This window comes from Phasianus colchicus, chromosome 1, assembly GCF_987193195.1.
Source record: "Phasianus colchicus chromosome 1, bPhaCol1.hap1.1, whole genome shotgun sequence".
NCBI lineage: Eukaryota > Metazoa > Chordata > Aves > Galliformes > Phasianidae > Phasianus > Phasianus colchicus.
The window spans coordinates 178074402-178101390 of record NC_143436.1 but is presented as its reverse complement, the minus strand read 5'-3'; the positions used below and the strand labels follow the sequence as shown (position 1 = coordinate 178101390).

The following is a 26989-nucleotide window of genomic DNA, read 5'->3' as shown; positions in this document are numbered from 1 at the left end:
CAGGGATCCTGGTTTCACAGGATAGGAAGACAATGTGAGCATCAAGTGCCCTATCACAGCTCTGCTGAATGCCCTGTGGGTTGCCAGAAGTTTCTTACTGTCACACTGGAATTAAAGGACTCAGCATCAAGCAAGCAATCTGTTATTGACTCTTCTTAGTAAAATGATACTCATCTGATCAGTACTACAGTCTGATGCAAAACAATCACTAGGGCAGCATCTGTAAAACTACTGAGGCCTATCTAAAAGTACAGAGGTGATCTTCAATTCCTTGCTCTGCACTAGTGCTTCCCAAATTACAGCTGGCTGAAATAAGAGGCAGACCATGATCACCACAGAAGTTCAAATGGGGCTTGCAAGCTTGAGTAATAGGCTGAGCTGTGTTTTATTCTTCTTCAAACAACTACCATAATTCAAATATGATGGGAAATGGCACCTATTTCCTGATCTCTCCAGGATCAAGGAATGTTGGCAATGAAGGATGCAGAGTCACCTGAATAGGCAGAAGGAAAGATGAGAGGGTAAAGAAGGGAAAATCAAACGGGGGAAAAGTGATTTTCAAAAAAGTGTTAGCCCCTTCAGGTGTTCACAAACACCTCCTGGCACCGCTTTGTGTATCTCTCAGCCCAGTATAACTACGACAAGACTAGCAGCTGTACAAACCCCACATCCTGCTCTACTGCTGTTGTGCTGGGTTTTGCAAGCTGTCTACAAGAGGCACAAGTCCAAACGTTTGGTCAGGACAAGCCACGCTAAGGGAGTTGCAATGAAAAAGCATTAATAAGATTTGCTTCTTGAAAAAGCAAAGTGCTTAGTCAGAGCAGAATTCTCTCCTCTGAAGTTATTTATTATGTTCTGGACTGGAGTCTTATTCATTAAAAAAATCCGGTGTTCCTCCTCCACTATCCCTCAGCTACTCTTGTTCATCCTGTGGTTTGTCACAGTTTGGAAAACTTTAGGGGCATTCCTAAGTGGTTACAGATGTGTGAGGACGCACAATACAGGCCACTTCATCAAGAAGATGACATAACCCTGCGTGCCATCTTCAAAACTTCATTTAATACTGAACTGGAAGACATGATGGTCCCAGACTTGCTGTGTGCCTGTTGAAAGTGATGGGATTATAACAGCAGCTGGCAGTGCTCAGTTCCAGGAAAGCTCACAGCATTATTCAGTCTTGAGTTCCCTCTTCCTCTGTGGAGGCATTTGATCCTTAACCACTTCTTTGAATTCTTAACCCTTTTGATGTACTTCTTGACAAATTTTTACACACGCTGGGCAAAGACTATTAATAAGATATTACAGTTGCAGGTCTATTTTGAACACTATTTACAAATACTTGCCAACCATGCATTGCATGAGGAACTGTCTAGCACACTCTTTACAAAATTCAGTACTGAGAAGCAATATTCTAATTAAAATTCACTGCACTGCTTTTGCTGAGTCAGGCTGTGAGAGTGGAGGTTAACATGGTGTTGCAGGGTACATGTGACCATGGCTTATCAACACGACTTGTTACCTGTATCTCCGTGGCATCTGCTACACAGAATGAAACACCACTATTGCATTAAAAGGTTCAAAGCCAGCAGCAAATGCTAGGGGACATCTGTCCAGCCCTGCCACTATTCTGCTAGGATGCTCTGGTCGAAACTTATTTTGCTTTCTCTCACTAACATCTTATTTAATTAAAAGATAACTATAGCTTGCTGTGTACAACCAGATTTCTCTCCCACAGAAACAGAGATGGCAAAGCAAACGTGACGGCTTGGGACAAGGTGTGGCTTGTACTAGAGAGATGACACCAGCACTGTCAAAAAAGACAGATAGAAAAGTCACTGGCTTGGAAATCAGTTATGATGACTGTCCAATATGGAGAGGACAGACACGGACCAAAGACCACCTGGGTGATGGGAGGAGTAGAGATAGCACAAAGGGTTATTGACATTACAGTGATTGAGGGAACACCAGGAAAAAGACATGGGGAGCACTGTGAGAGGCAGGTAGGAAAACTGGTGTGATTTACGATGTCAGAGGAAACCAATAGGTAATTGAATAGAAGGTGTATGGATGTAAGGGAGCTTGAAAGGCAATGAAGGCTGCATTTTCCAGGCAGTGAGGCCACTGGAAGTAGCAGAAGAGTACAATGCTGAGTGCTGCTGAGGGCAGAGAAGGCAGTAGTTTGATTCCTCTTTCACTTAAAGACCATGAATAAGTTTGAAGGGAATACATAGCAATAGGCACTGAAAAATAGGTAGAAAACAGATGGTTGGGAAAAAAACAGGAAATTGAAGCAATAGTTCAAGTTGCCTAGGAAATAGAGTAGCCAGGGAAAAACAATTATTTTGAACTAGGATTGATAAAGTTCCTGTACAGGAAGAGCATTACACAGCTGATGAACTGCATTTCGATGCCATCATAAAAATGCTGCATACAATTTAAGAAATGTTATCCCTCACAAAGGTTTCTTTTTAACCGCCCGATCACTGGTGGATGGCCCCCTGTGATCTTTTCTCCACTGTGTATCTACTCAGTTCCCTCTATCAGAAAATCCAATACATCTTTATTGAGTTAGACTTATGAACATCTCTCTTCTCCAAGGAACAGATTTTAATAATTTAGACGGCAGCTCTGTACTCCATTATTTCTTAGATTGCGGAGGATAGTGCAGCGGGCTAGAGAGCTAATTAAGCAGGGCTTAAAATTACCGCACTTTCACTCCTGTTCTGTGTTCTACTATTCACTCAGTCATATTTTCTGTGAATGAGTAGTTACTGCATTGTCTTCCCCCATGAAAAAGAACGAACGCATCATCCTACGCAGAGCAGAGAAAGCAGCAATATCAAGTATGACACATGTAAGCAAGTCATGAAAGAAATTGCACAGCACTGCAAGGGAGTGTTTGAAGTCAAATATGCAATCATAGGAGCAATCATACTGCAAAATACACAAAAGCAGAGTTAAAGTTTCACAGTAAAACCCACCTGAGCTTTAGAAGGACACTGCTCAAGACCACAGCAAGATTCTAGGGGAAAGCGGATGGCTACTTGGGATTTTTTCACCATAAGAATTCAACAATAGTAGATTTAGATTACCACAGAGGGGAAATCTCCAGCTTTCCAATGAGAGGCAGAGAAAGGTCACAAGCCATTAGTCTGTAAAATCACAGCAATAATTACTTTAACACACTAACTTTCCCCATCCTCCAAGCCTTCCAATCTGAGGCTCCTAACAACAAAAGCATCCACCTCCACTGGCAGAAACAAAAATCATTTCATTAACAGAATTAGTTTGATTAAAAACACTTCTACCTGGTGTTTTAGACAGCATATCTGATAATGTTATGTAGTAAAAAGCATCTATTGGTACACGACTAAGATAAGAAATGGGAATCTCTTCATTCTTCATTGCTAGAAACTTTATTGTCTTGCTTTACAACTTTAAAACAGATTTGAAACCTATTGTTGGCCCCTGGCTAAGAATTACTTGGTTTGAGACGCTGGCCAGTGCAGACTGGAAGGAGGAAGTCCTACATTTGGAAGCACACAGAAGAAAGCTTTTCGGATATCTGATTTAGCAAATGGCAAAGCCCCCAAAGCATACAGACTATGTGAGGCCGGCTGGGCTTTGGGAAGCTAAATCCTAATAGCAGAGCACAGGCATGGCATGTGAACAGCTCTGCCAGTCATTGAGATGGCCACAGCATATCAATGCAGGCAGACTTTAGACCCAATTGATTTTTCAACTTAAGACGGCATAAGCTGGTTTTTGTGCTTTATAGCTGAGCTCTGGCAAAGACATTTCTAACTTTCCAGACTGTTTAACAGATTACACAAATGGCCAGCAGTAGCTAAGCAGCGAGGAAGGGCTGTAACTCAGTAATGTATTCTACTGTGATAAAATTCCCTTTCAGTGAGGCCATGACTCCTGTCCTGGTTGAATCCCTTTGGAAGAAAAAGGAAAAATGGAAGGAATCAAACAAAAAGCAAAGAACTGCCTGAAATGACTCTTCAGGGCCTTCCCTGCAGCGCTGGCACTCAGTCGTACCTGGGCTGCTGCGAGAGGCTGTAGCCGCTGTAACGCTAATTAATTGGGGGCACTCTGGAAAATGCCCTTCAGTCCCCTGCTGTGATGGCTGCTCTGCTCACAGAATTCCTCCCCCGAGTCCTCACCGCTCTTTTGAAGCCCGGCTGGAACATGCACAGTCTGCAGCAAGGGAGCAGCTTCCCCTGGCTGTTAACACAGCAGGTGCGGGGCTGGGAAAGCAGGGCTGTGGCTGCCAGCCCCACTCGGCCCAGGGGCCCTGCGAGGAGCTGGCTGAAGAGGTAAGGAGTCCCACTTCAGGCTGCAAAGGTTGCTTCTCAGCTGGCTCTGAGCAGCCAGAGCGGAACCAGTGCAAGTCCCAGAAAGAAACAAAAATCTTATTGACAAGCAGATACACGTACAGTAACAGTAATGATGTGCTGAAGCGCTGCGGGTGGAGCAGTTGTGAGCTGGCATCAATGCAGCTGCACCAAGGACACCTGCTGGGAGATATGCCAGGGTGCTGGGTGCAGGTGCCCGGAGGGAAGCAGCCACAAGGATGAGGCTGTGCTGTGCACAGACTCCAGTATCAGATGCCGCTGTGCACATCAGCAGGGGAGCCCACAGCAGGCAGAATACAAATCACAGCCAGTTTTGTTTCAGACGAGGTGAAGAGCAAGCATAGGCTTCCAGGGGAGTCGCACACATGTCTTCAGACACTGCTCTGAGACTGAAGAGAGAGCATTCCATACGCTGCTCTTGACAAGAGCAAAGTGATTAAAATTCAATTTTTCCAAGAATGGCAAAGCCAGCCAGAGGCTACTGACCCAGAGGCGGCTATTGAAAGGCAGCAGGTGTGAGCAGCTCCTGTGCTCTCCCATTGCTGAACCTCACGTTAGATGGGGTTTGAAGCCAGGAACGTTGGGGGTGAGCTAGGCTGAAAGGGGCAAAGTGGTACTGGATGTAAACAACAGCTTAGAGGAAGGGGAGCACAAAAGAACACAGCAAACTCTCAGTGGTTCGCTCTGAGCTCTGACCGCTGCTCAGGCAGATAGTTGCCATACTAAAAGAAACAGATTTATGACAAGCTTGTAATTAATCTGTCTGAAGGACCAATAAACTTCAGCATGCTGTTGGTTTTACGCCATTTTAAACATAATTAATGCAAGGGTTGTGTGTGAATCTGTCTCTTTGCTTGACCGGAGGGCTGCCTTTCATAGTTCCCTGTTTTTATGATCCACACTGCCAAGTGTCCATCAGTGCTCCTACCTCAGTGGTTTAAAATCTCCCATCTGCTCAAGTATTCTTCTCCCACAGAGCAGTAAGAAAAACATGACCTAAGTCAGTCAACATACTTAATGCAGCTCTGCTTCTTTTTCTGTGAGACAGCTATTTACAAAAACACAAGTCAGTTCAAAAGCTACTTATCTTCTTGCTTGTGAACATCACCGAGCACCCTCTGGTTTAATCACTGGCCATACCTGGGTACCTGTACAATGCCCAACAAGAACAGAAGATAACAGTGGGAAGGTCAGAACAGCTTCATATTTCAAAGTGTGATCTAGGAAACCTACTTTGAAATTTCAAGCGCTACTGACATACTCAGTTACACTTAAAAAATTAAAATTAAATACACTGCACCTGTGTATGCACTGCAAATGAAGCTAATCCAAAATGTCATGAAAATCCAAATACTAACCATTATTACTGCCACTGTCAAGTTGTTCACATCTTTTGCTCTATATCTTTGACCTTGCTTAGTCTTGTTTTTACATAGGGTACCTTGCAAGCACACTGTTAAGAAAGTTTCAGGTATCCAAATATTTGAAGACAACAGAACTGGGATAAAATAACCTGCAGAATAGAGGAACTACACTGAAACTGGTTTTCATTTCAGGAAAAAAAAGTTCTGCTTTTGCATATAGCAATAAAGAAGCTATGAGTTTTCAACTGTTTGGTAAGCTTTGATCAAATGATACCACAAACATTAGAATTAAAGCTCAAATTGTTTTAGCTCTAGGTGATAGCGTTATTGAAAAAACTAGCTGAAAACCAACAAAAGCAAGGATTATTCTTTTTTTCAGGGACTGCTGACATAGTTTCCACTTATTCTTTGTTCAGAGCTGATATACCAAGCTCAGACCCAAAGCACTGTCTGACAAACAGTGACTGCTAATAACAAAAAAGTGCAACCAAAAAAATCAGCTGATGTGACCATCCATCCATCATTCATTAATTGTTGCAGAACCAGCCCCCACCTCCCTTCCTCAGCTCAGTATCCAATGAGATATCTGTCCTCTGAATGTTTCTGACAGGAAAAATCCTAGGACCATATCAAATGATGGAAATCACAGAATGCATTCATATGAACACCGGAGCAGGAAGAGGACCAAAGACTGAACTTCCTGGGACACAAGACAGGTCACTTCATGTGGCCAATATATTTCACTTTATGTATAAAGCACAGTTACAATACCCAAAGACAATTACCTGTAAAAAGACAAGACTCTGTTTACTAAGAAGATAACGAATGGTGCAGCTACAATACTCATACTCCATTTTGAGGCTGGACATCAGGAACATGAATAATGCCATTAGTTCAGGAGCATTAGGTAAGCCCCGTGGTCTTTCAATAACTTGGTTTTTACCTCCAAATCTGCATGTCTGAAACTCCACACTCTTCAAGTCTGCTTAAAGCGATTACATCTTTTCAGTAAATCTTTGATTGTTCTTTCTGCCGGCCGCAGAGCTGTCTGCCTGCAATTTCTCAAAAGAGCGCCAGGATTTCATGTCCATTGGCCCCTGCATTCCTGCCAAAGCCCTGCAGAAATGAGAGCTGCTGCAGCTGCCAGGGTTTATTTACACACATTCCTGCCTCAAATTGAATTAATGAGCATAATTTAACTCAGGCAATGTCCTCCACAGCTCTTGTTTCCCTTTGCCCCTCTTGACATTTCTTTCTCTCTCACAACCACTCTTCTAAGACTTTCTTAAAGTAGCATCTGAAGTGATTCTGGTGTAAAATGTAACTGCAAATGCATTGGAGATACCATTTGAGCTGACAAATTTACACAGATCTCCATACAGCCTACTTCACGGGAAGCTCAGGATCTATGTAATGAATATCTAGAAGGTTAACTTGAACTTCCTGCACTGTTCAATCCAACTTTGTCAGTTTAGCAATGAACTGTCAGATTAATCAGTTACAAAAGACGGGGAAGAACTCTTCTTACAGATGATACTACAATCTACCTACAGTTGCTAATGCTCATAGACTGTATATGGCAAGTCTTCTGGGCTCCAGTCCATTTCTGCCCTCCAATATGAAATCCACTGTCTACGACACAATATCAACAAGTCCTCTGTGTGCTGTATGGACATATCACATACTCCACTGAACAGATCAGAGCAGTATTTCGTACATACTACATCAAAGATATAACACACAAAAATTTCTCCTAATAGACCCCTGTGACTAGTGAAGCCACTCACTCACTCTCTTCTGTTATTACCCTTATACGAGCGTGGTATCTCACATACTGTGCATACTTGAAAGCCTTAAAACAAGAGTCACTTAAGTCCACTAGAAGCGCATTGGAGAAAGGGAACTAAACTTTTAATGATAAATACATCTGCTATATCAACACTTTACAGTCCAGAAACACTGTGAACAAGAACATTTCAGCAACAATCTCAACCCCAGAAAAACCAACAGGTTGGCACACGATATTCAGCCTTCTAGGAAAAACATTCTCTTGTGGAGATCCCACAAAGCTGTGTCTATCCAGTTAGACTGATTTCTGGAGAACATTTTCATTTCTTAATATCCTTAAGAATATTTCAATGAAAAACCAACATATTCCAGGACTTGAGATTCCATAGACCTGAGTTTGCAGCTGCCACGAATAAAAGCTATTCATGCAGTCCCATTAAAATCATAGGCTGGATGTCTGAGGAGCAGCTACTCACCACAGTCTCAGAACAGGCAGGCTGGCAAGCTGGGAATAGAGTTCACAATAGCATCCAAGGAGCTGCACCTGAAAAAGTTGTTCTCAGTGGAGAAAGTAGGACTGATTTTGAGGCACAACGTCTCCCTTCACATACATCAGAAGGTCATACATACAATACTGCTTAACATCTCATTGCAGAAAACAGCTACAAGCACGAATGCTAACAAGCAGCAAATAATCAGGGGTGCATACCTGTGTGCGCATACGTGCCTAGAATTGAACTCTGGAACTTTCAAGCAGAAGTCTGCCCTAGTTGGAACTGGCACAGCCTGGTTGCAAATTTTGATCACATTTGGACTAAACCCTGTATCCACATCCACTAATGGTTACCACTTACTTTGTTGCACCCGTGACAGCCAGCAGTTGGCTAAATTCCAATCCTTACAGACCATTTTCATTAGAAGAAGCTGATGAGACTACATATGACTGTAAAACAATTAAGCTTGTTTGAATATGAGAGTTCATCATGTTCTTCTGACTACTAAAATCAAGGATCAGAACACGCCTATTCTTCACAGTCCCAACTCTAAACCCAGCCAGTAATTTCACTTACGTTATCCCTCAGTCCTCCCTCTTCCATTTCCACTTCATTACACTTCAACATCCCTTTACGTGCACAGTTGACATTAAATACACTTGTCCCTAGATGTGGTCACTGGAACTTTAGAAATCATTTTAGATTTTGAGGCTGCCTTTCATACACCTTTCAGTTTGTGTGGAGACACCAGTATTTTAGGAGTTCATTTGCTCTTCACATTTATCCTGAATGAACGGCAGTGGTTAAACCCATCAGCTTCAATAAGATTTGTCTCACCCCAAATGAAAACAGCACTTTTATAAGCACCTAAGGAGAATAGCTTGACAGAGCCTTATTTTTTGTAGCCTCCCCTTCCTCCCCAGATGTGCAACTTGTTACTCTGTACACTCACTTCTCCCTTCTCTATTTTTTTATTTCCTTTTGTTTTTATATTCATTTGCAGTTTAACCAAAGCACAGTGGAAAAACAACTGCACAATACTATCAATGAAATTCACCATGACTGCCTCTCATTTTTATACCATTACAGAGGAGAAACTTCACTAGAATTTGGAAAGGCCTTCCCTGAATGCAAATATTGTTGGAGCAAAGCTTGAAGTGGTTACTTTTCATGCTTCATTGAAATTACGGACACAGGAAAAAAAGTGAAAAATACTCCTTTTTGGTACATCTCTCTCAAATACTCTCAGAACCTCATAACAGGAATATTTCTTCCACATGTGGAAATGAAACGTCAAACATAAGCTCTTCTGCTGTATGTACATATAGTAATGGTCAAAACACAGAAAACAACCATTTGCAAAGATATGGAAACCATGGGGACTAATGAAAGAAACACCAAAATGCACCTCTTTAGATGTTTACCAAAACAGATGCCTATTCAAAATACTATTTAAAAGAGGTTTTTGCAGTAGTGACAGTCACTTTTTCAAGAGTCTAAAATTACACTCTGCTAACCACATTATCCTCTTCTAGTCACTCACACATTTTGCAATCCACCCGTACAACGGCAAGCATTCCATACAGAATGGAAACTTTGAAGGCCAACATTTCTCCATTCAATCCCTTATGTTCCTTGCCTTCCCTCTAGAGAGGAACCTCGTTCCCTGGTTCAGAGTTGGATGCACCTCATGGACTGATACAGGTGGAGCTGATGACTGGTAGGTGTTCAACCTCTTCCTTCCTTAGGAACCTTCTGAAAACATGAGTGCCTTCATACTGCAAGAGGACTGTAAATCCGGATCCGTGCTGCCTGCAGCATGTTTGGCAGGAAATTGCAACTCTCAGCAGTAGAACACACTCCATTCCCAACATCAAGCAACCGAGGGCTGCCATTGTTGGGTTTTATGCTCCAGAGAAGAATGGTAGCACATGGGATCATGAGCAGGCCCTTCACATTTCAGGTACGATTTCAGGGACAACACTTGTAATACTACAAGTCCTTGTTTCCTCTCGATCCCATCCAATTACATGTTATTCTCCAGAAAACACAACCCACTGGAAGTGCATGTGGATGTCTGCTTAGCACCACTGTTATAACATTTATTTTCCATAGACTCCTACCTAAGCCTTTTGATGAAATTACTGTCATAGAAATACCAGCTCAAGTAATACACAGATTTGGTAAATTACACTCAACAAGACAAATAGGTGCATTTTGACCTGCTTCACAGACATCCAAAAGCACTCCCAGAACTCACAGCATTCAGTTTAGAAGTGCTTTTTATCTTCACCACATCCCCTAGCAGAGAAGTAGCATGAGATACTGGAGTTGCTGCTGGCTGCCAAGTGGACAGGAAATCAGAAGGGGACAGACTGCCTTGTCTGACCCATAGCCATGCATGGGGCACTCAGGAGGGTTGTGCTGCTTCAGGTTTGCTGCTCCCAAAGCCTGTGCACCCATGTCAGTCTTAGCACAATAAAAGCAAGATCATTTCCACTCCTCAGGGCTTTTTGGATCAAATTTTGACATGATACAATTGGGAAAAAATGATCTCATGAAACATATACTGTAGGGAGGAAAGGGAATAAAGGTATGTTTCAAATAGATCTGGAAATATTTTTCCCATAGAAAATAGTTATGCCTGGCTCTTACAAAAACGCAACCCAACTAGCACAGGATGTGGAGCATAAATTCAGCAAAACTAAGTCCCCCTACAAAAAAAAAAAACTTAATACATCAAAGTAAATTAAACTAAAAACATAACAGCCCTCCTGTCTCCAAGGAACAAAAGAGAAAATAACATCCCAAGAAAACCCCAAATATCTGCTATTTGGGCTCCACTGCATCCATCCATCTAAAAACAGAACGACTTAAGTGTGACCAGAGCAAGCTATAAAACCACTAATTCCAACACACAGTCACACTCTGGAATAGATCCCATCTGATGTTCATATTATTTTCTGAAGTAGCAACAACTTCATTACTGGGCACTTTAAATGCATTTTTAAAAATCATCTCACATGAGCAATTGCCCTACCATCTTTCTTATGTTTTCCTTGAGATTATAGGAATCAAAGGACGTTGCTCTCTCCACTTTCGTATTTTTTCTCCTACTCACCTTCATCAACTCCAGATCATCAAGACAACAAACTCCATGTAGTAACAGGTCACTGTTTGATGCCAGCACAATGCCTTCGTGATGTCTGCAGTGTGACTAGTTCCTACATATGACAGCCACAGACAGGAGTGACGAACAGTAAATCCATGCAAAGGCAGAGACAGATTTTTTGGCTATGAAGCCTATAGCACTGCCCTTCAGCCCACCCCACATCCTTTATGTAGCCCACTGTTAGCCTACAAAATTGATTGACAAAAAGTATCAAAGAGGCCAAAAACTGGGACACAAAAACTGGTTGGCTACTCCCCAGTTATAACAATGATTTTAAATAATGTAATTAAAGGTTAAAGACTATTATAGGATTAAAGATTACTCTGGGAGTTATTGAAAAACACTTGAAAGACAACACAGTCATTGGTCATAGCCACCACGTGTTCACAAGGAGAAAGCCCCGTTTAACTAACATAAATTCTTGTTACAACAAGGCTACCTATGCAGTTGACTAAGGAAATCCAGTAAATGTGATTATTTGGGGTTTTAGCAAAGTTTTTGATACTGCCTCTCATAGTATCCTTCTGAACAGCACATCCAGGATGTAGTTACGTGGTTGTCTGATCAACCTAGTGGCCTTCTATGACAGTGTAACTGCATCAACAGACAAGGGAAGGGCCACAAATGCCACCTATCTGGACTTCAATAGAGCCTTTGAGCCTTTGACATGGTCCTCCACAACATCCTTCCTGGGAGTTAGAAGGGACCCTTAACCATCATCCAGTCTAACTCCCATACAATGAACAGAGACACCTACAGCTCCATGAAGTGCTCAGAGCCCCATCCATCCTGGCCTTGAACATCTCTAAAGATGGGACATCCACCACCTCTCTGGGTAATCTGTTCCAGTGCTTCGCTAGTCTTATCATAAAAAAATGATTCTTCACCAGAGGGTGGTCAGGCACTGGAACAGGCTTCCCAGGGCTGTGGTATACTGTCCCAAGCTGCTGGAGTCCAAGAATAGTTTGGACAATACTCTCAGACATAACACAGGGTTTGGATTTTGGGTGGTCCTTCATGGGCCCATGAGTTAGACCCAATGATCCTTATAGGTCCCTTCTAACTCAGGATATTATAAGGCTCTATGATCTCTGTGGGCCCCTTCCTTGTCATTATATTCTAGAGTTCCATAATTCTACAAAAAGTAAAGTTGGGTTAGTTGTGTTGTTTAAACAGGGATGCGCACAAAGCCCAGTCTTAAATGTCAAATCCACACTGCAGAACAGTTTGTTTTTCCTCTGTTCTAATGCTGAATGCAGACTGCATCAGAAATGCTCTGATCCACTAAGGCAAGTCATGCATTCTCAGTCTTTCCTTGCTTGTCAGCATGGCTCAAAATACAGACTTCTTTTTGTAGAAATGAATACTAGTGTATGCTGCCTCTGGTAAAATACAGTAGCTGCTTTTTAAATTTAAAAGCCAGATGTTTCTAATTAAGAAAATATTGAATAGGATGTCTTACAAACATCTTCCTTTGAGCATGCAGCAAGATTTTTCTACTTTTAAATGCACGAAAAAGCAATTTAGGGCAAATTTTGAAGGACGTTGAGCAACCTTGTACTCCAAACTGAAAAAAGATGCAGTTTTTGAAGCACAGACCATTACCACAGAGCTATAATTTCATCCTGTACGAAGGAGCTTGTTCCTGTGTTCCTGGATACTGCTCTCCAAAACAAAATAATCTGGTTAGCCTGCCAATTATGCAGAAGTGCAAATGGCCTTTGTATACACTATGTTTCAACTTAAGCTACTGAATTGTGTTTAAACTTTTTAAAGCTACTGGATCTCAAAACAGACACTGGTCAGACAGCACGGCCAGTGACCAGCTTTCATCGCAACACTGAAGGAAAAGCAGCTGACAGCCCGTGAACACTGTCTGTGCAGTCTGTGAGTAGCAGTTTACCCACAGTCACTTTCCTGTTCCTCTTCCATTCGATGTAGCAGCTCACTAGCCACTACTGAGCAGGAACAAACCGCATAGGAAAGATGCACACGTGATCAACCAAGAGAAACTTCAAGGCCAGCTGAGCGTCCCGACACGCATTGCCACTTCCAGAACCAGAATGAGTTCATGGCTTAAGCCTATTTTCATACGGCTCTAAAAGGAAAGGCCAACACAGCACGGGGCACAGCTGCACTACTTTCAAAGGAGAAAGAACTCTGGGATACCTTTAACAAATATCAAGGACAGATTTGTCACAGAGTTGCTAACCAGGTAAAGTGGCATGTTTGGGGGAGCTAACCTCCAGAAATTAAGCATGTTTAATCCCCAGATTTCACATTCAGAAGTTAAGAAATATATTTATTTCATCCATCTTTTTTTTTTTTTTCTTTTCTTTCTTTTTTTTGTGTCTCTTTTTGGTATATGATATGGAACACACCAGGAACCTAAAAATGACAGATTCATTTCTGAAAGCCATGTGTGGATCATAAAAACAATAAATTCACTCCTTCAACAGATGCTTGAAAATATATGCATGCTTCATTAGTCTAATTTGTCTGCTTGGAGCCTAGTCCAAAACGGCAGAAAAGTTCCAAAACCACATCAAATGCCATGGAGACCACTGTGCATAATAATCAAAACAAACATGATCAGCAGGCATTAAGAACCTCAATTTGCAGATGAAGTCTGATTTCTGACTAACAGCTGAATGAAGAATTTCTACAGAACAAAACAGTGACACCACAGTGTAATGTGCAACTGATTGCAGACAAACCACAATCAAAGCAGCCAATTTTCTAACTAGCTCCAAACACTGTGGAAATATGAGAAGCCAAAGAGAAAACAACCGAAACCTCTGAAAACAAGTGTAGAGAAAAAAAGGCAGAAATATTCTGAAAGGCATGGAAATGTATGCTGAGCTGTCTTCCAGTACAGATTTGAGAAGGCTGTAAAGTGAAACCTGTTCATTATGTTGAAAAAATGATTAGTATCTAATCTCCAGCTTTTTGTTGTTATTGTTTCTTGGTCTTGCGTTGTTCAAGTCTTCCCATGCATGTTTCTCAAAGGCTCTGGCAACAACTCAATCAGCAAGATTTAAAAGAGTTTTAGACTAAAGGTCAGCACAGAACCAGCCGTGCACGCAGCTTAAATGAAATCCTCTACATCGCCTTCCAAAGTCAAATATCTGCTGCAAGAGCTAAGGTGGATCTGCCATGCTAATGGCATACAAACAGAAAAGAAGAGGAAGCTTCGCTAAGAGAGGAAGATGTTTTCTTTGATGAACCACTACTTTGAGTAAGTAGTGCTACTGACACATTAAATAGAATCAAACAGACATCTCCACTGCTGGGATCCTTTAGAAAGCGGCCTGGCAAAAATGATGCACAGCCTTCTTAAACTCTAAGTAAATAATCAGACAACCTAGCAAGAATTTGACAACTCAGGATTAGAACTAGGAAAGTATCAGAGTGGCTCCTATGTTCAGCTGCTAACACTTCACAGAAGCAGAGCTGATGGAACAACCATTTATTCTCAAGAGCAGTCGTACAAAAGAAAATGGAAAGTGCAGCAGCTCCAACTGCAACATTCTCCTGCTGTGGTGGGGCTGGAAGGCTCACATGAAGGAGGTCTTTTGAATGCTGCTCTGACATCAAGATGTGTTGCAAACTCAAAATCCCAGTTCTGAGCTAAGACCACATATAACACAAAGCAAAAATATAAAAACCTAGACATTTCTAACTTGCACCGCGGATTAACCACGATCCGTGACTCTCTCAAAAAGAGATTTAAAGCACATGCTTTTTACCCTCTCTCCTCAAGGCCAAAAGAGTAGTCCTAATTTTCCTGAAAACATTTCATTAATGATAACAACTACTGAGACAAAGACAAAACACTTTACATTACAGTATGGAAACAGATAGCAAAACTCACATCTTAAGCCTTGCTCCATCCAGAGCCAATACCAGAAGTTTCCAGCAGGTTGACAGGAACACCCCTCCCCTAAAACACTCAAAATACCACATTTGAACCTGGGGTGGGGAAGGAAGAGATTTGTTCCTCTTTGTTTTAGACAATGTCTGGATCAAGAATCAAAGCTTGATCACTTTCATACATGTTTTCTTACATACATATACATTACAAATGCCTTCAGATCTAAGTATCTTTGTATGTACATGGGCGGATATATTCACATACAGACTTTGATCCCATACAGTGTCAAATTATTCTCATAAACCCCAAGTTAGCTGCAATTCCTATGAAGAAACACACTGAAGAAAAGATGAGCAGCATTTCACGCACACACCTGTATGACATATGCAAGAAGTGAGCACAAATGTTATTGTTCACTGTTCTCTTTGGGGCATGGCTCCCATGGAAGCATCCTGGCAAGAGAAAAATAGGCACTGGCTGTTCTCAGGTCACTGTCCTCTGAAAACACAAGGATAACTCCTCTAAAAAAAAAAACAAACAAACCCAAAAAACCAACTAAAAAACAAAAAGATTCAGGAAAGTCACCTATGAGAGGAATGACTTCGTCTTGATTTATTTCTACAGATCCTACTAAAGGCAACTATATTGGTATATCTGAAAAGGTATCCCCAAAACAACCAGAGTTTATTTCCAAAGTACCAAATGTGTTGCTCTTGGAAACTTCTCCTAAGGACTATCGACATTTGTATCATGTATTTGTTTTATTGCATTACATGCATTCTATTAGGAAGTTGTATGGTGGAGAAAGAAGAAATATGTTGACTCTGACAGAAGAGAAAACCAAGTTGTTTGCCCTTCAGGAGGGAAAAAAAAAAGGTAGTATTTTCTCCATGACAATGTTCAAGATATAATAGCCAAAAGAAAGAAATACTTTGTAAAAATGGTTCAGTAAATCCCAGCAGAAACTAAACACCTTTTCACATAATTAAGTATCTGCAAGGCTCCATGCTGACATCTGATGAATGGGCAAAATAAACTGTTTTGCACATCCTGGGCCTTTTACTCATGGCACAAAGTCCTGGCTTGCACAGATGCCAGATGAGTACAGTAGTTAGAACAGCTCCCTTCGAAAGTGCTACTGCATTTGCATAAAATAAATACCTAACAGCTTCTGGAATTTGGTTCGTTTAATAAATACATACACAAAAAAAAAGATGTTTAAAAAATTTTTTTTTCATCATCTCATTTTACTTTTACGATATCTTGATTACTTGCAAATGCAGAAAGACAGAAAGCAGGAGCAAAGAATATATTAAGTTCAGGAAAAAGCAAGGCAACTTAGCACATTTCACCTTAAGCTGGTATTATGACAGCATCTGATTAGTCACAAGTTTTTGTAGAAGTTAATGCAAGTGGTAAGCAAGTTCCTTTTATCTTAGAAACCTTCCTTGATTTTACAACATCGAGGAAAATCCAACAATGCATCAGAATATAGTGTCAAAAACATAATATGCAAAACATATACATTTATATACACTTTGCAAGACATTAGTACCATTTCCCAAGTCATGATGTCAGAAAATCAATTCAAACTTTAAATTCAAAAATATATTTTTAAAATATATCCACGCAAAAACAGAACTTTATTAATGTAAATCTTTTTGTTTGGGGACTTGGAATCAATGTTGGTGGAAAAAAAAGCAATATTAAGCTGACAGTCCAACTCCTCTCTTCAGAAGGAACAGCTCACCTTATCATTTATGTGTGAGAAGGCTGATACATTAATGGCAGCACTACAATCTGCTGTGGAGGACAAACATTTAATGGTACCGTGTGATATTCAGTCAAATTTCTGCCTGATACAAAAATATAAAAACTACAGCTGCTGTTGTGGTATGTGTATGAAACACAGAGATGACACCATGAAATACTATCCAAAAAGTTAGGTTTTGCCTGTCAGCCACTTACCTGCTGATCCCAGCCTGTCACAGTCTGTTGCAAAAAGCTGTTTGTGAATGCCTACAACAGCCTCCATTATCCCCAGTGCTTTATCAGCAATTATACAATATGCATTTTGCTAGTAACATGATGATGCCAGACTGCTCTTGTTGAATGTAAATGAGACATTAAATTCAAAAATCTCTGTTTGGTTTCTTCAAACTTTGTTTATTCTAACTACTATTTTCTACTACACAAGGATGACCTGAGTTAAATATACTCCAACTCTTCGCTAAAACTCCAGCTTTTTTTTCTTTCTGTATCATAAACATAATCCATCATAAACAGCATCCTTTCTTTAAAGGCAACTCTTATGTAAAACTCGCTTTGTGGGTCAGTTTGGCACAGTTCCACTCTACAGAATATTTTTTTTTACCATATATTTTTAAATTCTTCATTGTTCCTAGAAGCCCTCTATTTTAAATATTCACAAGGCTTTTGAGTGATTTTTACAGGCTTGTGACTCACTGTGCTCACCACAGGTTGAAATAATGACACCAAAGGGAAAAATTTCACCACCTGGAACTCAGCTGACACTGAAGGAACAAATCCAACATTCCAGTGGTGTTATAGAGGGACCAGAAGGTCAGCTTCCCTTCTGCCTCTGACCATCTCATGCTGTTCTCAAGTCAGTTCTGATTCATTCTGAACAAATGCAGGGGAAAGGGAAAAATATTACACCAAAATACATGGAAGAGAGAAAACCCCACAAATCTAGAGCAAAAACTAGATTTGTACCTGGAGTTTTATAAAAGATGAGGTCTAACTAGGAAAGCATTAATCGAAGAGCTAATTTCACCGCTATTCAACTGAAGTGAGACTTGCCGTGTAGATTCTACAGTGCCTATGATTGTGTATGATGTCATCTTCAGGGAGAAAGAGTTTTTCTAACGAGGAGATTAAGCTAAATGAATGCACAGAGCTTTAAAAAACGTTAAGTACAAGTGCTCGTAGTAGCATACAATCCTTTACAAGCCTCTTGTGCATGTGCTGGTTGAGGCAGAGAAGCAGCCGAGCACCACTGTGCTACCAAGCCTTCATACTGACCTGTCCCAGCATGTCGGGTGCGATGGGGATTGTGGGCCAGATGGCCGAGTAGACACCGAAGAAGACGAGCCAGAGCAGCATGCTTCCCCAGACGGCCAGATGACTGAACTGTCAAGGAGCAGGGAGAGGAGAGTCAGTACAGTGCACCTCCTGGCCACCTCTGCAGATATTTTTCTGGTCAGGTTTCTATCAGCCTCACTCAGGCCTGTCTACTGCCCTTGGTCTCAGGCCAGTAGCACAGGTTGTTTAAACAGCATAAAACAGCCTCCTCTTTAATCTCTGCCTCACAACAGAGCGGGCAGTCAGTCTTCCCAGCCAATCTGTCTTACTCGAAGCTCCAAAAACTCATCAGATTTTCCTTAGAGCTCTGATTTCTCTCATCTAGCTCCTGGTTCCCACTGTACACATGCCAGGTTCAACACATACATCAAGGTAGAATTTTTCAAAGGCACAGGTTAAAGTTCGTACTGACAAATCCTTCGTGTCAGAGTACATGCACAGATCCATGTGCACCACACGCCTTTCACTGAAGAAGGTTCAGTGTTGTGATACCATCGCTTCAACCATCAACATCTACTGATTAGCTTTCCTTTACTACTCTAAAGGTGTTTTAAGTGATTTATGGATATGCAATATGGTTTACATCTTTACCGATTCTTTAATCTGCAGTCTAAGAGTAAATGAAAGCAGTATCAAAGTGACCAAGAATACGTCCAGCACACAGTTCATTTCAGTTGCATTAAGGAAAGTCATTTCTCCTACACACCCAAACTATTTTGCTGTTCAAGATGATTTAAGTTGTTTTACTTTTACAGTGCAGTGGATGGAATCAGTAATTTTGGTTGTAACACGCAACTGAGCTCACTACTGGCTCCAGCTTTTTTGGATGCCAACAACCCCTGCGGCTGATGACTTTGGCTCCAACTCAGAGAAGTACCTGCATAAATCTTAATTACTACATACATACGGCCTTAGAATCATGGCAATGAATTCATTCACTGGGGTCTGAAGTGGATACACAGTATGTTTGTTTAGTTCTCAGATTTATACTTTGTATTTGATTACTGTATTTGTTGACTTGTTTTTTCTTTTTCAAACAGGGTATCTGAGAATCAAAGTGCCTAATGGTAGGTACTGCATTCTGTCTGCTGTGAGACTGAAACTTCTAGAAGGAGAAGACTGCTCCTTCCCTGGAAGTACTGAGCATCTTCAGAAAGGAGAGCTTTCTTGAGCAGAAGTAGAGGAAACAAGCTGGGAGCCTGCAGCACCAGTACGGACTGGCAGATAGCTGGAAGCAACTGGAGACGGCGTACAGTAGGAGCATTCATAAAGCAAAACTTTAGAGATGATGGAAAGAATGCTCTTCCAGGCACCCTCAGAAAGTCAGAGTTTTGTTCAACCCCTAAGGAGACTGGGCAAGCAAGCAGGACGTGGGGTGGGCTCCTTCCAGGAGAGACACTGTGGGCAGGAAGGTTTGTTTTCAGACTTTTCTATTTACTTGTTTCATCCAGCAGACCTGACCAGCAGCTGGAAAAGTTATTCCAATCCAGTTTTAAGGTGAATAAAACCTGATCTCTGTTCATTGTAGGGGAGTTGGACTAGATGACCTTTAAAGGTCCCTTCCAACTCTACGGATCATAGATTAATAATCATCGTAATCATAGATTATGAAATAAATAAATAAGAGCTAGGACATTTTATTTTTTTGAATCTGGGGGAAGCCGGGGCAATTTAGTTCATTTGATTTACTTGCTGTTCTGAAAACAAGGGACATTTCATGCCAATATTCTGACCAGAATAGAGCCCTGCCACAGCAAGCAACTGTGGCGTTCAGCTGTGAAGAGGCTGCTGCAGGAATTCATTTAAAGAGAACCATTCCCAAGCAGTGGCAGGAGAACAACACCAGCCCTGCTCTCCCAAAAGTAGATGATAGCTTCCTCTGAGCCACAGCCTCCCATCCCAAACAAATGGATGGAAGAGCCAGGATGGCTTGGACTGATACTTCCAAACTGCAGACTCCTACAGGCTTTAGAATTAAAAGCTGTAAAGACAAAAGTAAGCAGAGAAACCACTCAAAGACACATTCCTATTCCTAGTGTATTTATGGTAGTGAATCTTCTGTCTTGGTTCTTTCCGTTCTGCTGGCAGGGCAGTTCTCCAGTTGTGCAGTTCTTAATCTTGCCCTTGCAAAGCTTTGTAAAGTCTTTGCTCATTTTGTTTTCGTCATTATCTCATGGTTGTCCCAATCATCTCTCAGCACACACCTCCCTTCACAAATACCAGGTTTGTATTTATCCGCATTAGTTCTCTACCTTTCTCCGCTTTTTGAAGGAGCCTTCCTTGTCCCGCTTGAGACAATTTCTTAAACACTAACACTGCCGAGCTCTGCACTGATAATTTTCCACTGATCTATCATTTACTGCTGAAGAACTCACGTGCAAAGCAGAAGAAGCAAGTTTGTCAGGTGTGTTAAATGACAGAAAATGAAAAATAGTGCTCATACATTAAAAAAACAACACTGCATGTCTTATGCATCCAATTTATCTGGAGCGGTTTAAACAGTATGGTAAAGCACTGAAGAAAGCTGTGTTTTGGAAAAGCCTGCTGCAGTATTATATACAGGCAACATGAAGAGAAAGTTGCCCCACACAGCTCTAATGGGCAGATTTCTCTCTTTGTCATGTTACCGCTTTTACCAAAGCCCTTCTTTCCACACTGCCTACTGGGTATACCAGCCTCTCAGCAACAATGAATCTGTGTTTCTTATTTTAAAGCTTATTTTAAAGCTTCAGCTGAACCCAACATGTCTCCCAAGTGGAAGTGTCCCTCTCACTCTGAAGAACAAATTGCATGTAACCAATCCAGCTGATGATGGAGAAGAGGCTTAACTCAATGTTGTACATTTAATACTCTTCAGGTAACCTAAAGATTCTTTGTTTGTTGATTCACTCACAGCTGAAATAATAATTGAAATATCAGATTCCAAGATGATGAGAATCACTTGGTCCAAGCAATGGGACAGGGATTAGAGTACATATAGAAAAAAAAAATGATTATAAATACAAACATTTTTCTGTTGTAGAACAATAACTTCCTGTATAAAATGCCACTATTCAAGAACATTGAGATCTACCTAAAATTATGATATCTTTTAAAATGAGGTTAGGAAAGGGGAAATCATTATTATTCCCAGGTGACTGAAAAGTTACCACTTACTTAGGGAAGGGGAGAGAGGAGGAAGCATCAAATAATTCAAACATAACAGGATCTAAACAGGCTCATGTGCCTCCACTGCAGATTTGAATAAGTCATCTTTCAGTGCACAGGGGATTAATTTGTTTCTAACTACTTTTGCATTTTAAAATACTAGTACACAACACAGAACCTGTGCATAAGCAACAACAAAAAAGACCCCATTTTATTTTCTGATGAGTGAATGAGGCAGAAAGCATTAGCATTTCCCTAATAACTAAATAGCCCATACAGATAGTATTTCATCTTTAAAATTCAGAGCAGACATCAGCTCATTAATCTTAACAATTCCTCTGTGAGGAACAAAAGGAAACAGTTTACAACTAATAGGAGGAAAAAGGTTATGAGATTTAGCCAAGTCCCTCCAGAAAACGGATAGAATAAGAATATGGGGCTCCTCAAAACAGCTTAGTCTCAAGGGCACTATGTCTTAGAATATGAAGAAAACTGTGTTTCTGTAAGGCATCTCATACGGGCGTGGAGAAAGAGGGACTCCACCAAACTCACAGTATTTGTGTTTTCATGAGGTTTAGACAAAGGAAGAAAAGTGCTGGAGCTCCATCAACACAGGAACCCTCCTACCCCCCATATTCTTTGGAGGTCACTGCCCTGGCAGATTCTGACACCTACCAATAACAGAGCACTCACTCACTGCATGTAAATGACTCAAATTTAGGAGTCAACACAACTGTTTGACTAACATCCCTTATTTATTGCTGAAAGTTTCCAAACAAACATTCTCAACCAATGTGAAGTCACCAGTGCTTTTTACTAGCTTCAAAGAACTCTGCAAAACCCATTTGTTTATCTGTGGGCAGACATCATTCAATACTGCATTAATTTTTGAAGGAGCTACAGAGTAAAAAGATGTTCTTATGCAAATCTCTAGCATCTTTTTCTAAATTTTCAATATTTAAAAATGTTGGCAAAATTTTTTTAGCTGTCTACTCTTCCTACTTCTGACAGGATGCTCTTTTTTTATAATATCTTTAGAATGCATTCATTCTCCTCTCCTGTAGTTATGGAATTTAGTTTATCCTTAAATAAAAGATGCAATTAAAATATTGCAGCCTCAAATGATTTTTAGTACTACTTTTCTGTATTAATGCTCATCAGGGAAAAATGTATGCTAATAAAATAAAAGCTAATGAAGGACACTTACCCTAGTCCACGCAGTTGTTTCCAAGCCAGCTTTTAGGCAAACAGTGACTACAACATACTGTAAAGGAAAAAGACATTAGACAGCTTCAGTATCAGCACTCTCGAATTCAGAGGTGTTCACAGCTCAATCTCCCTTTAACACCTAAAAATTGAAGTACCATCTAAGTACCAACCCACCTCCTGGAGCCTTGGAAGAATGGGGTGAAGGATGGACATAGCAGAAGATACTGGTGGTCCATGTGTAAAAAAAAATGAAAGTAGGCGAAAAAAAACAGGCTCACAACATAGGTCTGACTTCATTTAAACTTTCTTCTGATTTAGATAACTTTCTGACAGCGTAAAAAAATTACCATTCATAAAATTCTTGGATACATAAACTTACAGTGTAAACTATGTTCCCAACAAATAAATAGTCGATTCCCTGCCCGTTTGTGAATACTGCATCTGAAAAAGAAGAATTGTCACATTTGTTAACCAGTTTATCAACAGAACAGAAGCAGCATCGAGGAGATTTTGAGGAGGCTAGACAGTAACTGGTTCCAAACTTGTCTTTAGCAATGTCAAAGAGCACTTTTAGAAGCTGTGAGCTACTGGTAACGCACCAGTTGTGCTAAACAAGACAGAATGCTCAGATAGAGTGTATATATACAGCCCTGCTTGCCAGAAGCCGTTAGCAGAAGGGAAACTTTTGCCAGGCACTAATGTGTAATTCGTCTCTAAGAGCTGAGGTAGGTCGGCATCACTTCTGTGACTATCTGTTCTGTGCTGCTTATTGACAGCTCTAACAAATTCCACTGTGAATAAAGCCTATACAAGACTTGATCTGTGCTGAAGTAAAGTTGTGTACGTAGATTGATCTTTTGCAGACACCTCACTGGAGATTAATTCAGTAACTGAGCAGCATTCAGTCCCTCAGCACGCTCTCTCTTAGACAAGTGCACAGAAAGGTAAGTACATGTTAATCTATCACTTGCAAGTGCCAACCTTGGCAGTGCTTCAAATGTCTGTTTAGTCTTTCTTAGCCCATGCTGAATAAAACCGGAACACCACGAAAGCACACTCAACAGCTACACTAATGCCAGATGAACTCATACTCATAGGAACCTGCAAGCATTACACAAGCATGGTAAGTACTGGTATTTTCACAGGTTTTAAGACAACTGCTAAAGAAATACACAAACAGCAGGGATGAAAAAGGCTTAAGATAAAACCCTTGGACTTGTTCCTAAACACATACTGCCTAGTACAGTGCTTCTACTATGAGGGTACCACTTAGCTAGGTTTATTTGCAAAACTGGATCTGACATTGTAAAACCAGGGTCACCTACTTAGTTAACTGTGTTCTTGTAAAGCACGTCTCCAGAATCTTGAAATCTACAGAGAAGAGCCCCTGACAGCATGACCTCTGGTAAAGACTCTGTCCAGCAAATGGGTAAAAGGTTCAGACAGTGCAGCTGCCCAAGCTACTCGTGAGGGTTTGCTTCTATAATTGCTGCATGTGTTTTTCTCTGAACAACTGACAGATTCTGAATATCTTCTGGAAGTCACCGATTCTATGTTGTGGCTTTTCTTTCCATTTGAACCCAAACTACTATGAAATAGCAATAGATATACTAATTACAAACAGCAGAACAAGATCAAAAACCTGATCCAGTTTGCTCAGCAATAGGTTTGATCTTCAGCCACGGGCATCTCTATCAGCCCATTTTTTCTCCTGGTACTCTGTGGCCTCAGAAATTTATTGTATCATTCACAAATACACAAAGTTTTAGCAGTCTCTTTGCTCTAGTGTCAACAAAAAAGGCAAAGAGCATGAGAGAATGGAGCCTTCCACATCCCATAAATCCTTAGAATCTGGTGATGCCAAACGTCTCAGTTTATTGACAAAGAGGGATGCCAAAAATCTTACCTGTTTTGATAGCTCTATAATAAATTCATCTAATGAGTCTGACAGTATATTGCTCTAGCACACCACAGTGCACATTTGAGTAATGGAGTAAAATTTGCTGCAAGTCTCATTTTTTTTTTAAAGTTACATTGTAATGTGACAATGTACTGAATTTTTTTTTCCAGAGTTTTCCATAACCTTCCACGTCAGGAGGCTAAGCAGTCCTGAAAGGAATGATATTTCTGTTAACAAGAACAGACAGATGTTCAGTGAACACATATTTCTAAAGCCATACAAGTGTCCATTCACTGAACACGTGCACTTCAGATTCTAAGGAACTCGGGAGGTTAAAAAACAACCCAGTGAGAATGGTGCACTTTTGTCTATGACACTGGCATTTCTTTTACTTAGAAATACAGAGAAACTTGAAAATCCACTATTCGTTCCTCTCTGAAAAGCAAGCTAAGCAACCTATTGAAATTATCTGAGAAAGTGAGTTACCATGTGATCAGGTGACTATTTCAGTCTTACCATTCCAGCTGTTTGAAGCAAAAGTGTAGTATCTATTTAGGAACTGAAGAGTCAGAAAACTATTTATGGAAGACTGAAACAGAAATCATTGCCTGCAACTATTAAAGACATCAGCCCAGAACAGCTTAAGTTGGATTTAAAGAGGAGCTATTCAGGATTAACATTTCCCATAAAAACAGTGAAACAGAACAACCTCAGACCCCCCAAAGCAAAACAAAGACCAATGAAACAAAAACAACCTCTCTCCCCCTACACTGAAACAGAGCTCTCAGCCCACAGAGGAAAGGGAGGTCTTCTTGTACGGTCTGTCACACACTGTGTGAAGTTGTCACTGAGGATATGACACTGAAGTTTTACTGAACCAGGTAAAGAGAAACATGAACCTGCCTCCTCCATATTTCCACCATCATGCCCCTTTGATGTGAGCATTCATCTTCCTTTTCTTTTACCTTCTCTCCAATTAATCCATCCTCAAGCTGAAGGATTTTGAAATCAGTGTTTCTAGATAAGTGTTTGTTTTGAAAAACTCATGTTTTGATAAATACTTCCCCCAAATTCTGCATCTGATCTTGTCCCATTTCTTAATACAGTAAAACGAACTTCCCATGTTTTCTCTGCCCACACAATTATATAACAAATCTAAGTAGGAACTGCATGCGATTTACTGTTCCCTGAAATACTGTGCAGTTGCACTACATTTCAGAGAAAGCAAGTCTTAGTAAACTTAGTTCATACAAAAAAGTCTTGTTTTCCTAATATCTGACTCACTATCTGATCTTTTCCAATCCAGGCAATTCACTTCTACCACAGACTTCAGTGATAGTGAAATCTCATTCTTTCACTTTATATTTTACAGTACTGCATTATGGAATGGGAAAGATCCAGAAAGATAAAACAAATTCTTGTAATACAGCTACCAGCTGCTTTAACAACCATTGCAAAAACATACAGTAAAACGCTGAAGTCTAAACACATCACTAAAAAAAATCAGGTGTTGTACAGAACTTTTTAGTGTTTGATTAAGACTCTGGCAAAACAGTACTTTAATTTCTTAAGTATTAAAGTCGTTACATGAACAATAATTAAGTTAAATAGGAATAAACTCAGGAAGCCGCCAGATAACTGGCCAAGAACAGCAGTTAGAGTCTATTGAACTGTCAACATTATTTCCTTAGAACTTGTTACAACCTCCAACTCTGCAAACACATTGGCTCTGTAAGACTGAACATCAGTTACTGGCATAAGAAATAATGAAGCTGTTACCGTGCTCCAGTACTTTCAGTGGAAACCAGAAGAGAATGATGGAATGGATCAGGGCATTGATGCAGTGACCCCAGAAAACCTGAGGGAAAACAAACCAAGTCATCAGTAAAGTCCAAAACTCTTGACCTTTCTCTAACTCCCAACAAATGCTTCATTGTGTAGTTTAGAGTCAGACGATATTTTTCCTGAAGTGAAATACCTAAACTTTCCTAAGATCCATTTCCTCCTACAATTTCTGCTCTGTCACAAGAAAACACTGGTCCAGTTGGACAGTTTTATTCTAACCAGTTAAAATGTAACAGGCAAGCAGACTTGCAACTTAAGATCTTTATCAAAATACAGCAGATGGAGTCACCTTTCTTTAATTATCTCAAAGAAAGATTTTAAAAGACTGATTCTATACCATGAAGTGTTCTATTTTCTTTTAATGGGCAAATACTTTCTATGCTCTGCAATTCTTAAACTTACAGATAGAGCAGTTTTGCACAAAGTAGAGCTTTATACGCTCAACAAAATTCTTCCTCCTCTCTAATCAAAGCAGTCTTACAGCCGCCCTGACTCAGAAGTACGTTTAAATGTGCCTGTTATGGAATAAACACAGAATTCCAGTGCTGGCACTTTCTGGTATGTAAAATAGCAAAACAAAATAAAATGCATTTTTCAAAAGTTAAAGTCAAAATAAATCAATTTTTAATTTCCAATTTTTATTTTCTCTAATAATGGAGAGGAACAGATTAACGGTGAAAAAGCTCTCTAGAAGGAAGTGTTATGACAACCTCTATATTAAATAAATGTG

At 40.4% G+C, this 26989-nt stretch overlaps 1 protein-coding gene across 6 annotated transcripts in view; it reads right to left on the bottom strand.

The window, feature by feature from the left end:
- Positions 1-26989, bottom strand: part of ATP8A2 (ATPase phospholipid transporting 8A2) — a 318618-nt gene that overhangs the window by 79022 nt on the left and 212607 nt on the right. For all 6 annotated transcript variants that reach the window (XM_090133805.1, XM_090133804.1, XM_031615871.2 and 3 more), the window contains 4 exons: positions 26194-26272; positions 22894-22955; positions 22513-22569; positions 18099-18206 (listed from right to left, as the gene is read on the bottom strand). In XM_090133805.1, the coding sequence (XP_089989931.1) occupies positions 18099-18206; positions 22513-22569; positions 22894-22955; positions 26194-26272 (306 nt within the window). The remainder of the gene's footprint in view (positions 1-18098; positions 18207-22512; positions 22570-22893; positions 22956-26193; positions 26273-26989) is intronic.